This window comes from Narcine bancroftii, chromosome 8, assembly GCF_036971445.1.
Source record: "Narcine bancroftii isolate sNarBan1 chromosome 8, sNarBan1.hap1, whole genome shotgun sequence".
In the NCBI taxonomy this organism is placed as follows: Eukaryota; Metazoa; Chordata; class Chondrichthyes; order Torpediniformes; family Narcinidae; genus Narcine; species Narcine bancroftii.
The window spans coordinates 37943270-37960473 of NC_091476.1; the positions used below are offsets into that span (position 1 = coordinate 37943270).

General features: G+C 39.7%; 1 protein-coding gene across 2 annotated transcripts in view; it reads right to left on the reverse strand.

Moving 5' to 3' along the window:
• Nucleotides 1-3301: 3301 nt before the first annotated feature.
• LOC138740598 (E3 ubiquitin-protein ligase RNF128) overlaps nucleotides 3302-17204 on the reverse strand; it is a 105682-nt gene continuing 91779 nt past the window's right edge. For both annotated transcript variants that reach the window (XM_069893464.1, XM_069893463.1), the window contains exons 4-8: nucleotides 16442-16513; nucleotides 13150-13232; nucleotides 7778-7874; nucleotides 6249-6429; nucleotides 3302-4330 (exon numbers count right to left, since the gene is read on the reverse strand). In XM_069893464.1, the coding sequence (XP_069749565.1) occupies nucleotides 4212-4330; nucleotides 6249-6429; nucleotides 7778-7874; nucleotides 13150-13232; nucleotides 16442-16513 (552 nt within the window). In that variant the 3' untranslated portion in view covers nucleotides 3302-4211. The remainder of the gene's footprint in view (nucleotides 4331-6248; nucleotides 6430-7777; nucleotides 7875-13149; nucleotides 13233-16441; nucleotides 16514-17204) is intronic.

Genomic DNA, 17204 nt, shown 5'->3' on the forward strand with positions numbered 1-17204 from the left:
TCCCATAGGTGCTGGATAAGAGGGGTATTACTGTAGTTAGTAATAAATGCTGTCTAAAATGTACAACACTGATTGACCGAATGTAATTAAACTTCCATGCCTTAAACCAGCAGTGGTGTACCAACCAACATGTTGGTTTCATTAAGAGAAGTTAATCTAAAAGGAATAGTTTATTAGAGCATCAGAATTTACAGTTTGAGAAAGAAATTCTTACATTTTGTTTGAAATAATATGTACAATAAATTCTCAAACAGAAAATTCTGGTACAAATTGAAATATTTTCCCTAACTTTTAAATGCCTTAAAAAAAATCATTAAGTTTTCTAAGTTCTTTGATAAGTTGGGTTCATGTGGTTCCAAGTGGACCATTCTTAATCCAGAGCCCCCGAGGAGGCAAGTTAAGAAAAGAATTATTCAGTTACCTAAAATAAAGTGCAAGAGGTTAATGTGAACAATGTTGCCCCTATTACTCTAACATGTGATTTTATGAGTCTTTGAAATAAATAATTAAGGCCTTTGAATCCTATTCTAACATTTAATTAGAAGATAAATTGATTGCAATTCATGGATTGTGCTTTTGGTGTGAGGTTGGGATGACTTTTATCCCTCCTGCTCTGAGAATTGCACTGGGTTAGGGCAATACATTTTGCATTCCACCTCATTGTACTTTTCATGAACACGTACAGTCGCTTTGGTAAAGGTGCCTGGAGCTGGATATTTTTGGTAAGAACAGCAGGATTTTACCACTGCTGCAACAAAGTAAATAGTGGGGATAAAAGTCCACACACCTCAATTTTGTTCTTGCCTTACTTCCCAAGAACACCTGCAGAATTTGTCCATCACACATTCATGCTAATTTCTTAAGTGCAATGGCATGGTTGCAACATTAATGTTGATGTATCTTTTAATTCATTAGTGATGCCAAGATAACACCAAATCCAGGAGTTGGCAGCCTCTCAAGAAGTGATCTATTTCTTACGAGGCCTTATAACCTTCCAACTACATAATTGTAAGCTCGACAAGGTAAACGGAATAAGGGAGCATTACAGCAGGTGAAACACAGATCTCAGGAAGGGTGGAGGAGGAAATGGGCCAAATGGAACAATCCCAATTTGCCAACTTGGTTGGCATCGACAACTTGGGCCCAAGGGCCCTGTTCCATGCTCTGTGGATCCATGACTCTTTTTATTTTGTGGGATAGCAGAGACACGTTTCATGCATTGGATCACCATTGTGCCTAATGAAACTAGCTTGGTGAGATCAAACTAACAAAAGCAAAATTCCAGATCCAAAATGGCATAGTTGGATTAGTGGTTAGCACAATGTCTTTATAGCACCAGCGATTGGGACTGAGATTCAAATCCCACGCTGTCTGAAAGGTGTTTGTACATACTCCCTGTATCAGTGTGGGTTTTCCATGGGGGCTCCAGTTTCTTCCCATTGTTTGAAACGTACCTGGGGTTGTAAGTTAATTGGGTGTAAATTGAGTGGCATGGACTTGTGGGCTGTATGTCTAAAAAATATTTAAAACCTTTTTTTTGATTATTTCATTTATATTTTCAAATCAACAAGAAAACATGAAATTCGTCAGTTACATATAAAATAAACCTATTTCTAATATTCCCATGATTAAACTTGTCCCTATACCATGTTTCCTTATACACAGACATTGGCCATTTTGGCCCTTTGAGTTTATGCTAGCTCGCAGATTCCCCATTACATGACCCTGTTGGTTATTCTCTCGCATTTCCGTCAACTCTCACCAGATTCCACCACTCATCAACACGCTTGGGGGCGATTTGTAGTGGCCAATTATTCTCCCAATGTGGACTGCTGTGGAAAGAAACCAGAGCATCCTAGGTGGGTGGAACCCACACAGTCACAGAATGAACGTACAAACTCTACACAGCACCAGAGGTCAAAAATGAACCTCAGTCGCTGGAGGCAGCAGATCCATTCACCACAGCACTATTCTGCTCTATCAGGGTATCCAATAACTTTACAGCAAAGCACTTTCTTGTCACTACTATAACATAGGAAGTGCAACAGACAGTTTGCATATTGCCACAAATGTCAAGATGACCATGAGCAGATCATTTGTATTAGGTTGACTAAGGGATAAATATTAGCCTGGTTCATGTGGACAACTCACCTGCTGTGCTTTGAACTAACGGCCTGGGATCTTTTCCTTCCACCTAAATTATTCAAGAGATGGATAGAAACATTCTTTGAGAGGCTTAAATTTCCATTCACTGAAATGGAGTAAGCTGATTTTATTAAACCTTGGTGTCTTTCTAAGACACTGATACTTTGAAAAGCTGTTTGTTGCATTGCATTAAAATGGATTAAATTTTAAACTTGCTTGTTAATCAGGAACTTGGATTTCCATGCAGTTCACATGCCTAGAGGAATAATTTTGATGAAGGGTTGGAATGTAAAGGTGCTACAGCACTCCAATTACAGCAAAATTATCAGTGGATAATGATATTTTTCCAACATCTTTGTGAGGCTTGTCATAAAACTAAGTACATGTGGTACTTTCTAAGGAAATGATAATCTAGCAGAATCTCAGACTACCAAAATAATACAATGCAAGGACCATTTTTATTTCTGGAATCGCAAAAGCAAGTTGTGAACACAGGAGGCTGCAAATGTTGGTATCTGCAGTAAACCAACATTTTGGAGGAACTCAGCAGCATCAGTGAGAAAAAAAGCGTCGTCAATGTTTGGGATCTTGATAAAGGGTTCCAACCTGAAATATTAACAGTCTTTTTCTCCTGCAGATGCTGCTCGACCTGCTTAGTTCCTCCAGGGGTTTATTTTTTGCAATAGCAAATAGTGCTGGACTTTCATAAGTATTCCAAGCTTCTATTTTCAAGGGGCAATGGTGGGTGATTCAGTCAGTGGTAGGACAATTGTAACCCATACCAAAGTTAATAATAAACTATTTGCAATAAAACACCAGGTGGGTAGAGATCGAATATAAATGTCACCTGTCATTGTGAAGTGGTTGTGTGATAGGCAAACAGCTCATCATCCTAAGACCAGTTGGCATTCAATTGTGTGGATGTGCTCTTAGAGCACAATACAAAAGTTAGAAATTTCAAAAGTTTGCTAAAAATTAAAATAGGTCATAAAAATCCACTCCAGGAATTCCTGCGACGTTGACTACGACCTGCCAGTGGTGATTCTTGCCTTGACACTTATGAACACTTCCTCCCCAAATGTTTCTCTTTTACTTTTGTTCAACAGTAAGAGCAAATAATTGCTAAAATTCCTCAAATAATATATACGCAAACCTGTTTTATCTCCAAAATAGATTAACTTTATTGCAAAGTTTGCTTTTCAACACAAAATCAGTGTAAAGGAAGCCAATTTGACTGCAAAGGTTGATTAGAGACAACTGCCGTCAGGGGTCTAATTGTTCAGAAGCAGGTTCAGTTTATTTCAGGACCATAGACTGGGGTGACCAACTCGTCTTTATGATTAATTTCATTTTCTCTCAAATTAAAAAAAAAATCATTAATGCCAGAAAAGTAAAATAGTGGTAAATGTATCATTAATTATGAAGTATACCAGCAACACTGCCATATCAATGCAAATGATAAATCAAAGATTTTTTTTGACCATAAAGGATCCAATTTTCCAGGAGCAAGACCACCAACTGACAACATATTTTGTCTGCAGTAGCATTGTATTAATAGGATAGGTATTTAACCTTTTGCTTGCATTTTGTTTTCAAAAATGTAGTGCAATTTAGTGCAGGTGTCAGCAGAGAAGAGCCAGAGAGGACCATTACAAATTAAGAATCCAGCAAAGAGGTCAGCTATCATGGGACAAACAGCTCATTCAATTTTGGAAACCAGAGGTTGAAATGGCCTCAAAACTTGCACCATCCAAGGGTTAAAGGTGATGATCAATAATCTCTGCCTCTTGCTACATTCCTGTGGTCATGGGACCACAGGTAAATTAAGCAAACTGATTGCATGAAATCCTGAGAATTCAGCACCAGTAACTAATCACAAGTTTGTCCATTATATTTAGACTACCTTAGAATGACTTTTATTTTAAAACATTGGCATAAAAAATGCAGCAGAAAATAGATTGTGAGCCGGTCCAAAGACTTTGAACAATATGTTCGCTTGAAGGAGAATCCTTCTATATCTGTTGGTGGCTGACGTCATCTTTAGCGTTTGACTACTTTGGGATGAGTCAAGACTTTACTTCATCACGCAGATCGATCTCTTCGTAGGCTGGGTTGTCCTGTGGCAGAACATGTACAGATAGAGCATTCCCTCGAGCATCATTATTAAAGAGACTCTGCTCTTCACCTGTGGAGAGCACAGAGAAACATTGATCTACGCAAAGGAAAGAGGTAATTACACACGCCAAAACAGATAAGGAATACAATACAACTTCTTGCAAGGCTTCTTTAAAATGAATTCTAAAAAATAATTCTACTAAATCCTTAGCTCCTCTCAAAAGTCAAAAGTAAATGAACATAAGAAATCGCAGGAGTAATCATCAAGGCCTGCTCCACCATGGCTGATCTGAACGTGCTCAGCTCCACTGACCCACTTTTCCCCAAAACCCTCAATTCCTCTCCATGCAAAAATTGATCTGTTTCTTAAAAATATATAAAGAATATACAAGACCGCTACTGTTTCCTTGAGCAGATTCACTGCTCTCTGGGAAAAGCAGTTTCTTCTCATCTCTGTCCTACATTTAATCTCCCAAATCTTGAAGCTATGTCTCCTAGTTTTAGTCTCACCTATCAGTGGAACCAATGTTTCTGCCACCATCATCTGTTTCATAATTTTATTTATTTCTATAGATCCCCTCTCATTCTTCTGAATTTCAATGAGTAGAGTACCAGGCAACTTAATCTCTCCTCATAGACCAGCCCCCTTATCACCAGAATCAACCTGCTGAACCTACTCTGCACTGCCTCCAAAGCCAGCACATTCTTTCTCAAGTAAGGAGACCAAAACTGTATGCAGCATTTCAGATACTGCCTCATACGTAAAGTACAGGTACCTGTACTCCCTGACATAGGTCCGTGTTCCAGTCTGGACGACTGGTCATATCTTGGAATAGACGCATGTTGGAAATGTGTACTTACCTTGTTAGTCAGTGTCCCAGGGTCCGTAGGCTAGGCATTTTGATTCCTGTGAGCATGCGTGATTTTTCGGTAGGCGCATGCACACTGGTTTGGCATATTGGAGTTCGGATGGCACATGCACGAGAGTTAAGCACCCTAATGATATTAAATTTGCGCTCTTAACTCTCGCGCATGTGCCAACCAAACTCCGATATGCAAACCCGCCGTGCATCTACCACCCAAAGGCTTGTGCATGCACACAAGAATCAAGATGGCCCTGCCCAGCCTATGGACACCGAGATGCCGACTAACAAGGTAAGTACACACAATTTGGTTCTTACATGCCCTGTATCCCTGTTATAGTTTGTCAAATACAACATAAAACGTGTAAATTTTATATTTTACTTTTTTTAAAAATTGGTTTTATGTGCAGATGGATGCAAGTCGCATAGGTCACAAATTGGGGCGTACCTGTATACAACTGCAGCAAACCTCCATGATCTTCAATTCAATCCCTCTCTCAACATTCCATTTGCCATCTTGATAACCTGCTACACTTGCAAATTAACATTTTGAGATTCATGTACAAGCACTTCCAAGTTCCTTTGATCTTCAGTTTTTCTTTCCAAAGTAGATGATCTTTGCCTATCGCACATTTCTCCACTATAATTTTGACATTTCTTTCAGTATCTTGGGATGCATTACTCAGGACCAGGGAACTTATCCACTCTTCAGCCTACCAGTTTGCTCAGCATTGCACTACCTCTTCAGTGACAGCTATTGTATCCTTACGTCTCATCACAAAATATATATATATATGTATATGTATATGTAAAGTCTGGAAATCTGAAATCAAAACACAAGTTACCATAAACACTCAGCAGGCTGGACAACCAATGTGGGAAGAGAAACAGAATTAAATGCTTCAGGTTAAAAACTTTGGTCAGAACTAAACAATGAAGGGTCTTTGACAGGAAACATTAATTCTGGGTCTCTCTTCATCGTCTTCTTGATCTCCAGTATTTTCTGTGATCAATTTGAAATTGAAAGGGCAATAGATCTGAAGTAGATTAAAAGAAACCAAGACAGTGGGCATAGTAAGAGACAAGCTGACAGAGAATACACTGGACAGGTTAAGAATTACTCACTGAAATGAGGATTGTCCTCTGTCACTGGAGATTCATCCTGCACATGTTGAACCCCATGACCCGAGGGTAGGGTATAGATGGCACGCTCAGGAACTTCAGTGTTTCTATCCTGCCCAGTTCTTTGGGGATTGCTGGATACCTGGTTCAGCTCTGGAGTTTCTTCAGCTTTTTCTATATCAATCTGTACCAATTAGAAATCAAATTCATCATGAAGGTGTGAAGTTTATTATCTTGTACATACTGTAAGTACAATAAGAAGTAATAAGTCTTACTTACTACAGCTTCCTAGGTACATAAAGCACATTTAATAGAAAAACAATGGGAAAAGAACCGAAATTAATATAAATACTTCACAGTTGGTCAAAGTGCCAAAAAAGCATGCTGAGTTGGATGGATTTGTGGTGGTTTCCAAGCAGTGTTCTCATGAGGCAATCAGGTTGACTAACCTAATAATCATTGGGGGAAAAAAATGTTCTTGAACCCAGAGGTGCCTGAAGGTCACAGGGATGTTTTTGGGTGGTGCCAGAAGAGCCTATTACTGTGTTTCATCTCAAAATAAAAATAAGGTAGCAGTGAGCATGGCCAGGGTGATGGGGGGGGGGTTTTATAATGTTGGCAGCTTTCTTGAGGCAGCACCACACATAGATGTCTTCAAAGGCCAGAGGTCAGTCCCCATAATGGACTTGGCTATATCTGCTACTTTCTGCAGCTCTATGTGTTCTTGGGTATTCAGGTTTCCAAACCAGGCCATGATGCAACAAGTCACTCTATCTGCAGTATGCCCATAGAAGTTTTAAATTTAGAAATACAGCATGGTAACAGTCCCTTCTGGTCAACGAGGACTCCCAAAATATTCGATAGAGAGTATTCAATGACATGCCAAATCTCCCTATACTTCTTCAAAAGTGAAGGCTTTAGTGTGTTATTACCATGAGTGTCCTGATGTCCTGGCCCCAGGAGAGGTCCTCTGATTTGTGGATGTCCAAGAACTTGATGTTACTAACCTTCCACTGCTGCCCTGTTCGGTGAAGACAGGTGCATGGACTGCTGACCTCCCTTCCCTAAAGTCTGCAATCAACACCTTGGTTTTACTGATGTTGAGAGCATGTGTGAGGATAGTATATAAACTCAATAAGCTGACACGCTGTACTTTAGTTGCTAATCTCTGCAAAATAAGTTGGGCACTCTCAATCCAATCTAAGAGATCGATGTGCAGTCACAGCACAAGATCTCTCACGTGAATTATTAATCCATGCCAGATTGAAAAAAATACAACCACATTGTCATAGACATTTGGGCGCTGTCCAATGATTTTCCTCCAAACACCTGCATCAAAAAGATTATCTATGGTTTTGCTGTTGGTGGGAGCTTTCTGAGGTCCAACAAGTTGTAGTGTTCCCTGCCTTACAACACTGACTGCATTTCAATACAATGCACTCTGGAATATCAAGTGTGTGACCTTGTATCATTCACCTTTCCCCACAGGAACCTCCATAACAGGTTAAAGGACAGACTCATGAGTAACTCACCTCTATTCCAAGAGCCTTCAAGATGTCACATTTACACATGGGGCAGGTTCTGTGCTCCAAAAGCCAAGGATCAATACAATTTTTGTGGAAAAAGTGACTGAAAGAAAGATAAAATATGCATTTAAAATAAATTCCCTAAGCTGTATTAGCTTTTATTAGATCACCATTATCATCCTATCATATTCCTGTATTTGCAGACCATTTACGGAGCGGAAACAGGCCATGTTGGCCTTTCGAGTCCGCACCGGTTCAGATTTTGTGCGCCCTCTTCAGGCATTGGTCCCGGTAGAACTTCATTCATTAACGATGGACGAATTCAATGCAGGTGGAATCAGTCATAGAAATGTTTGAAGATTGTAGATGAAGGGCTTATTCCTGTAATGCATTTCCTGTAATTTTAAGTAATTCAATGCATAGCTGTAAACTCAAATTTGTATGACTTACTACAAAAGAAATGAATAAGTCTTCTATTCCTCATGACCCCTCCAAATGAGTTATAGCACCCAAGTTCAGTATTGCATAATTGATATCTTTGAGGAAGCAAAGACAAAATTCACGCACCAATGCCACTTTACATTTCCAAACAATATTCAAAAAAAGTGTGTTCTTTTCCATTAATTACCTAGGATAAACTGACTAGACTTTTAACCACAGATAATATGGGATAAACTGAACCTGCACTTCTCAGATTTTCTGTGATAAACTGAAAGAGGACTTAGCTAAAATTATCTGTGATATTTGAACACAAATATAATAACCCAGAATAAATGGTATCAGATTCTGTAGTATAGATCTGGTGGTACAGGATAATATGAACCATTCTTTATAACTGATTGCCCAGGATAACATCATACACCTTTTACCCAGTAATTCCTTTATGTTTTTTTTGACAACCACTGTGTTCTAGGAAATTGTTCCCAATTTTCCAGAATGCAGTCTGTGTAAAGAATCATAACAGGATTTCCCATTTCTGAAATTTTACCTCCGCAACCCCAAGACATTTTCTGGGAAGAGACTGCTTACAAAGTGAGACAAGGATCTGGAAGTAGGACAGAACAGAAGGGACAGCAGTGACAAGGGTAGCCTTTACAGCGCACATAGCCTGAGAATCAATTAAAAACCCATGTAACAGGAGGCATTTCAGTTAACGAATCAACACCCCAGCAAAGTCCTGCCTTTTAGATCAGGGTCTATCTGCCTTCTCACATGGGTATCAAAGATTTTGAAACAGTACTTTTAGGACTTTTGTATACACGTGCGATGGCAGAAGCGAAGCAGAAAATTATCCCCAGGGTCCGGTCATATCATCACCTCGAGCATCTCGGAGATTTTGTCCTTCTGTCAGGATTTTTCTGGCTGTGTTTCCTACATTGTTGCAGTCGTCAAGTTCAGAAAGCAGAGGACAATGGTAGAGGGAACATATTCTGCCTGGAAGTCAGTGACTGCTGGAGTTTTGCACGGATCCATTCTGCGACCCCTGATCTTTGTCATTTTTATAAATAGACCAGAAGAACCTGTTACCATGCTGTATCTCTAATTTTAAAAAAAATATATCTATTAAAATCAGCTTGGTGATAGGAGATAGAGAGTCGTGTATGTCTTTCTGACTGGAAAACGGTGCAGATTTTAGAGTGATGTGTGTACATCTCTCTCTCTCTCTCTCTCTGGGAGATTGATAGATATGAGAATGTTTCAATTTTCATATTTAAGAAAAACTTGGACAGGTACATGGATGGGAAGGGTATAGAGGACTGGGTGCAGATCGGTGGGAGCAGGCAGAATAATAGTTCGGCACAGAAGAGAAGGCTGAAAGGCCTGTTTTCTGTGCTTTAATGTGCTATGGTTCTAATGTAGAGAGTAAGTTTGCTGATGACACAAAAGTTGGAGATGGTGAAGAAGTTGTCCAAGGAGATAGTGATAAAGATCATTTGCAGAAGTGGCCAGTGGAATTTAGTCCAGACAAGTGTGAGGTAATGCCCTTGGGAGGTCAAGCTTTGTTTGGACAGAGTGTAAGTGGCAGGTACCTCAAGAACACTGATGTCACTGAAAGACCTTGACATGCAAGTCTAAAGTTCCTCAAAATAGTTAGGGTAGTGAAAAAGGCATTTGGTGTGCTTACCTTCATAGGCTGAGGGATTGAGCACAAGAGTTGGGACATCATGTTACAATTGCACTACATTTCCCAGTGTACATTTCCCACGCTACAGGAAAGATGTGACAGAAACAGAGAGAGTGCAAAAGAGATTCACTAGGATGTTGACTGGAATGGGAGTGATTAGATAGGCGGCATTTTCCCTCAACACTTAAGAAGCTGAGGGGAGACTTTATGGAGGTCTATAAATAATGGCAGATAGGATAGAAGTTGGATCTAGAACTAGAGGTTAAGGTGAAAGAAGATTCAAAGGGTTGTTTTCCACCCTCCCCCCCCCCCTCCCCCCACACACACACACACACACACACAGAATGTGGTCAATACTCAGTACAAACTGCTAGAACTGCCACAGTTATCACTACAAACAGAGGTGTGGAGTCTTGTGGAAATGACGACAGACCAAATGGAGATACTTTGGGGGTGCTTTGGATGGGCAGATATCACACCAATTCTCTCACTTATTGACACATTTAACATCTCAATTAAAGAACCAAATGTGGAATGACAAGTTTACATTTATTTCATTTTACTCCCCTTTTCTCACTGCTACCATCAAAAAGGAGGTACAGAAGCCTGAATGCGAACACCTGACGTTACAACAACTGCTTCTTCTCTCTGCCATCAGATTTCTGAACAATGAACCACCACCTCACTTCTTTACATTTTTTGCACTACTTATTTTTAAATATTGTATTAACTGAACCATAATTTACAGCAATTTTGCACCTGTAATGCACAATACTGCTACCGCAAAACAAATTCTGTGACACACATTCATGATTATAAACCTGATCGATTCTGATATTTTGCACATCGGTCACAAGATCTCTCACCTCATACCTTAAGTCAGTTGATCACTCACAATACCTTCAGTCACAAGTTCAGGCCCCAAGTTAATGCACATGTTTTTGTTTAGATCACAAGAACAGATGAGGCCATTACAAAATAGATCTGTTTTGCCAGCAGGATCCTTCACACAATTCAGAGGTTGGAAACTACAGATATTTATTTGATTGCACATAAAACAGGCTTTTAAATACCCTTCAAACCAGTTACAATACAGATGATCACAAAGAACAATAACATCTAAAACAGATGGGATAACAAGAAGCCTATTGGTAGTTAAGCACAATTGTAGATAGCACTCAATTCAAGCTGCTGAAGATCCAACTGCGCTGGGTGGGTCACGTCTCCAGAATGGAGGACCATCACCTTCCCAAGATCGTGTTATATGGTGAGCTCTCCACTGGCCACCGTGACAGAGGTGCACCAAAGAAGAGGTACCAAGACTGCCTAAAGATATCATTGACCACCGCCAGTGGGCTGACATCGCCTCAAACCGTGCATCTTGGCGCCTCACAGTTCGGTGGGCAGCAACCTCCTTTGAAGAAGACCGCAGAGCCCACCTCACTGACAAAAGACAAAGGAGGAAAAACCCAACACTCAACCCCAACCAACCCATTTTCCCTTGCAACCGCTGCAACCGTGTCTGCCTGTCCCGCATCGGACTTGTCAGCCACAAACGAGCCTGCAGCTGACGTGGACATTACCCCTCCATAAATCTTCGTCCACGAAGCCAAGCCAAAGAAAGAAGAGATAGCACTCAGAGTAAGTGGTACTGCTGGAACCATTATGACACAAGGTAGTATTATGGTCTTGTCAAGCCTATAGGAGCTCCCCAGAGAGCATTCGGATTTATCCAAATAAGGCAACATAATATTAAGTGCCCATAAAATTCCATTTTGAGAGCCCCACTGACTAATCCTTTCAATACTTTTGTCAGCAAATTCTGAATTAAAAAATGAAATACTTCATGCAGAAAAGTTTTTCCTCAAATTCCCCTTGAGTCATTTTAATCATCACATTTGATCTGTGCACTTTGCTCCTTGAATGATTTACTAAAGGGAGAGAATTAACAACACTTGAACACCTTCACTGGAGCAATTCTATTTGCAGCAAATTAATAATTAATTTTCTTTGCTGCAAAGAGGTCTACTTCAGATTCTCCAGTCTCACCCAGCACCTACAATCCCTCATCGCTCACACTATTCAAGGAAATACATCCCAAGTAGTCAAGCATCCCACTATTTACTTTTTAAAATGTAATTTATAGCAATTTTGCAAAGCAACATATGACATGTTCATGACAATAAATTCTGATTCTACTCAATTCTGGGAGATGATCTTCTGATGTAAATATGCTGCATAACCAACACTGCTCATATGTCAACCAAACTCTGCTGTCCAAGTTCCCCTACGCACAGACTTTCAGATCTAGACTAGGTGTTACAGATATCTGAGAACCATCAATGTTTGCAATACTTTTTATTATCTCAGATGTCACCACATCCCAATATTAGGAACCTCTGAGGAAATTCAATGATAAATGGGAACCAGATCTTGGACCCTGATGACGTCGGTGGAACAGTCTTGGGAAGGCAAATATTGTACACATCGCTCTTACAGAATCTCTTTGCACTTTGACTCACCCTTGGTATTTTCAACATATTTCAGCAATCACAAGTTGAGATCTCATGATCAAGGCATTAGTAAGACCACACTTGGAGTAGTGTGTACAGTTTTGGTCGCTTGTCTATCGAAAAGACATCAATAAATTTGAAGGGGATTCACCAGGGAGTTACGGGGAGAGTTTATATACACAAGGACATTATTCCTAAAATGAAGGAGGGTGAGGGGTGATCTTACAGAGGTTTACAAACTCATGTGAGGACAGATAATGTGAATTCTCATAGTCTTTTCTTGCAGGGTAGATGAGTCTAGAACAAAAGGGCTTGAGTTTAAGGTGAGAGGGAGAGATTAAGGAGGCAACAGAGAGGGATTTTTTTAAATTTAGTGTGGGTGAGTTGCCAGAGGAAAATGCAGAAGTGGCCACAATTACAACATTCCAGATATTTGGACTGATTTACAAATCAGATGGATTTAGAAGGATATGGTCCAAATGCAGGCAAATGGGACTTGTGCAGAATGTCAACTTGGTTAGCATGGGCCAAAGGGCTTATTCTATGCTCTATGACCCAAAAGGGAATGAAGAGAAGCAACAGAGGAATATTGTACAAGCTCTTACCCAAGTTTCCCTTTCAATAGCATATGATACACTTTTTCTCATTCAACATGTGCACCATTAATTTCTCCCACTGTCATCATACCTTTACATCCTGCATCAGCCTTTGAAGGACTTGCATGATGATAATCTACTTACTTGCAAGTCAAGATGCGAACAACGTCGTTGGGTTTGTAAGCTTCAATGCATACGGCACAGGTGTCAGCATCTGGGCCAGTCTCCTGAAGATTGGGGGGAAGCAGCAACAGATAGGGGGGAAGCAGCAACAGATAGGGTGAAAAGAAAATAAAACACAGCAATTGATTGTCATCTTTGCCCAAGTGCAGCAGCTGGGCTATTTCATTCTCTGATATGTGCTGTTGTTTCTCGAGCCCAGCACAGCAATGAGTCAGAGTTCACCGTGGCTGCCCTCTATCCACCCTTGGACCTCCATATAGCCTTCCATCAGTTCAGATTAGAGAACAGAACAGGATCAGGCCATTCAGCTCACAACGTCTGTGCCGAACATGATGTCCAAATTAAATTAAAACTCTTTTGCTTGCACATGATACATATCCTTCTATTTCCTGCATGTGTCTATCCAGAAACCTCTTAAACACTACCATTATGTCCAATTCCACCACTACCCTTGGCAGCCCGTTCCAGTCACTTACTACTCAGTGTAAAAGAAAACTTGCCCCATACTTCTCCTTCAACCCTCACATTGACCTATATCGTTTGACATTTTTGTCCTGGGAAAACAATTCTGCCTGTCTTCCCAATCTATGCCTCTAAGAATATTGCAAACTTCCATCAGGTTTCCCCTTAGCTTCCAGCACCCCTGATTAAATAACCCGAGTTCGTCCAACCTCTCCTCATAGCCCATCCCTCTTATCCAGTCAGTAAATCCCAGTACATCGATAGTTTGTGTTGTCAAATGTGTTTTCAACTACCTGATATTTAAATTTTTTAGAAACATTATTAAATATTTTTGACTGCACAATCTAAGTACGTATATTAAACATTAAACAGTAACAAGCAAAATTCTTTCATTTAAACCATAGATTCTCACCGGTGGGACATGGGAATATTTTGGTGGGGCGCAGGGCTTAAGAATATGCTAGTGGGGCGTAAGAATATTTTGGGAAATAATTTAAAAGTTGGTTTAAAAAAAGTAAACTCATTATGTTGGTGTGAAAAATGTGTCTTGGCAACACTGTCAGTAAAACACAACTTTGGTAACTTCCAAGTAAAATCACTTCGTTCTTTTTATTTTCATAACATGTTTTTGCTCTTACAATGTTTCTCTTATTTTAACTGTTATCCTTGGTTAATATTATATATTTTTCTGACCAGTCTTATTATCATCCATTCTAAATTATTTCATTTGCAACAAGGATTGCAAATTATCTTAAAAAAACTTGTCTCCATCCATACCCTTTTACTTTTACAGTTCAGTAGTGAGTGAGACCATATGTATGTATCTTGATGCACTAACGTATTGATGGGGGGGGGGGGTCCTGCCAAAATCTGGAAAAAAAAGGAACGCCAGTCAATTCTATTGGTTGAATAGGTGCGAGGTAACTAATGCTGCTACAAACGTCATTGTTGACTATTTGAAAATGTTGGTTAACAACTTCAATGATAGATTTTGTGATTTAAAGGCAATGGATTTTCCCTCTTGTTTAATTCAGCCATTGCTGGTGGACTTATCTGAAGTTCCAGTGCAATACCAAGAGGAGTTAATCTGAGTTGCCACATGATGAATCTGTGAAAGGAACCATAATGTGGCTGTCTAACGAGATTGAAAAGAAATACCCAAACTCAACTACTTTAGCAAGGGAACTATTGATACATTTTCCATCATCTTATTTCGTAGAATGTGATTTCAGTGCTGTCAGTGATTTGCTACAAGCTAAGATAAACCAACTGGAAATTGCAAAACGTGAAGTTTTAAGGCTGAAACTAACAAAATTAGTCCCTTGAATCAAAAAATCTGCACCCAGCGTCAGGGGCAAGGTTCCCACTGAAGTGACGATAGATGTTGAATGTGTGTTTGAGATGGTTGACATATTGAAGTAGTAGTTGAATATGAAATGCGTTCCAGTGTATTCCCAACCTTAATTGCATTGAAATACATTTACAGAAAATGATTTAATTAAAACTTCTTTTGAATATATAACTTTTTTACACTAATAGTTGGGCATATTTTTTTTAAATTAAATTGGGGCCTAAGGAAAGAAGATTGAGAACCACTGATTGTTTTAATGAATAAAGGAACTTAAGATAGGTGGATGATGTAACAAATGATTTGTATCTCATTCTGTGAAGTTGAGGAACTGCCCCTTGATTCCACAGTGAACCAGGTGGAGTGGTGAAAGGTAACATCTGCTGGCATCTGCCCTTGTAGGGTCAACGTCATAATGTGTACAGGCATGGAAGCCTTGAACATGGCAGGACGCACTGTGGATGATGTTAAAGAAGAATGTCTGCAGACTGGGGTTGAGTGCTCTGCACAACATGCTGGAGGAACTCAGCAGGTCACACAGCATCCACAGTAAGTAACGGGTAACCAGTATTTTGGGTGTGAGCCCTTTGTCAGGAAAAACAGGTGGCTGTCTGGATTAAAATGTGGGGATGTTGGGGAGGGGGGGGGTGGAAGGGGAAGGAGGAGAGGAGGGGATGAAGGAAGTGGAAGGAAGAGGACACAGGCTCACAGATAAGAGGTAATAGGTGGATGCAGGTGGGAGGGTGGAAGAGAAAGAAGCTGAGAAGCATTGTGGGTAGTTTATTGTGAAGACGCCAACCAGGTGTCAACAAGAGCAAGCACGCTGTTTGCAAATTAGCATGCAGTGGCCACATCAACATTAACTCAAACCAGTGCACGTTCAAAATCAATAAATATTATTTAATCCAATTGAAAGTACAAATGCCATTTATACAATTTTACAGGATAAAAGCTCTAAAGGTGAAGATCTGAGAAATGAAATCAGTTCAAGTAGCTTTGTTCTTGGGCTAGTTCAGTATCAATGGAACCAATAGGCTCCTTCTGGGCTGTAGTTTTTTACAATATCACAACAGTGTGTGTACTCGTACTTCAGTCCTAGATCTAATACAACACTTCTCCCACCTTGCGATCCAAAGAATATGGAAAGGCCAGTCAAAGCCTAGTCTACCATTCAGTTGGAGAACATTGCTACAGAGGGTTGCAGAGACCAACTTCTGATTTCAGGTTCAATGTACAATGATTCAAACTATTAAACAGAAAATCACTTATAATCCTTTTGTTTCCCTGCCTCCTTCAGAATAAATCTCTTGCTTCTGCATGATAATGAGAGGAACATTACAGTAAGAGGTCTTAAAACAATTGGCTTTGTATTTTGACACCAATTTATTATCCACCCTTGGGCCCCCTTTCAATCTTTCCATGTAATCTACAGAGAGCACAAACCTGGTCATCTTGCCTCAAGGTGCGTAGATCAAGTTGGTTAATGGCTTTCTTGGCTTCATTTTTCAGTTGATTCTATTAAAAAAATATTAAAATCATTAATACTGACTCACCCAAAACCCATTTGCAATATGCCTTCATTCATATTCAGAGAAGCAAAGTACTCTGCACCCCAGGAAAGTCTTTTCAATAGCTGAATGATTCATTATAAAAGTATTTTACAGTTTATCTTGACAAAGCAACATTCCAAACCCACATCTTCCATGCCCGTGTGATACCTAGACTAAGGACAGTCAAAACTCTGCTCCAGCATGAAAATAATAATTTTAGAAGAAAAGCAATGAATGGTTAATTGTTGCAAAAGAGTGAAAAGGATCTATATTTTTGCAGCACCTTTTTCTCTCGAAGCCAAGCCAAAGAAGAAGAAGAACTAGTGCATTGAGTCGCTTTAAAGAGCAAGCATTTGCTCTGCAAGCTATTTGGTTGGCTTTAAAGATCTCCTCTGTTCATGGGCAATGAGGGATGAAGAGTAGATTGCACCCGATGTTCACATACCATGAATTAACAAATATTAAAAGCAAAATCTACAAACACAGAAAAATCAATTGATCATTTTGTTTTTGATGGCATTTTATGGGAAGAAGAAAACGATCACAGAACATAACTTCTTCCTCTTTGTGGTGGACATTTTCTCAAGGAAGCAGAATCAAAATCATAAATAGACTTTATTCATGAAAAATTATTTACCAAAGGAAAACTGTTCAAA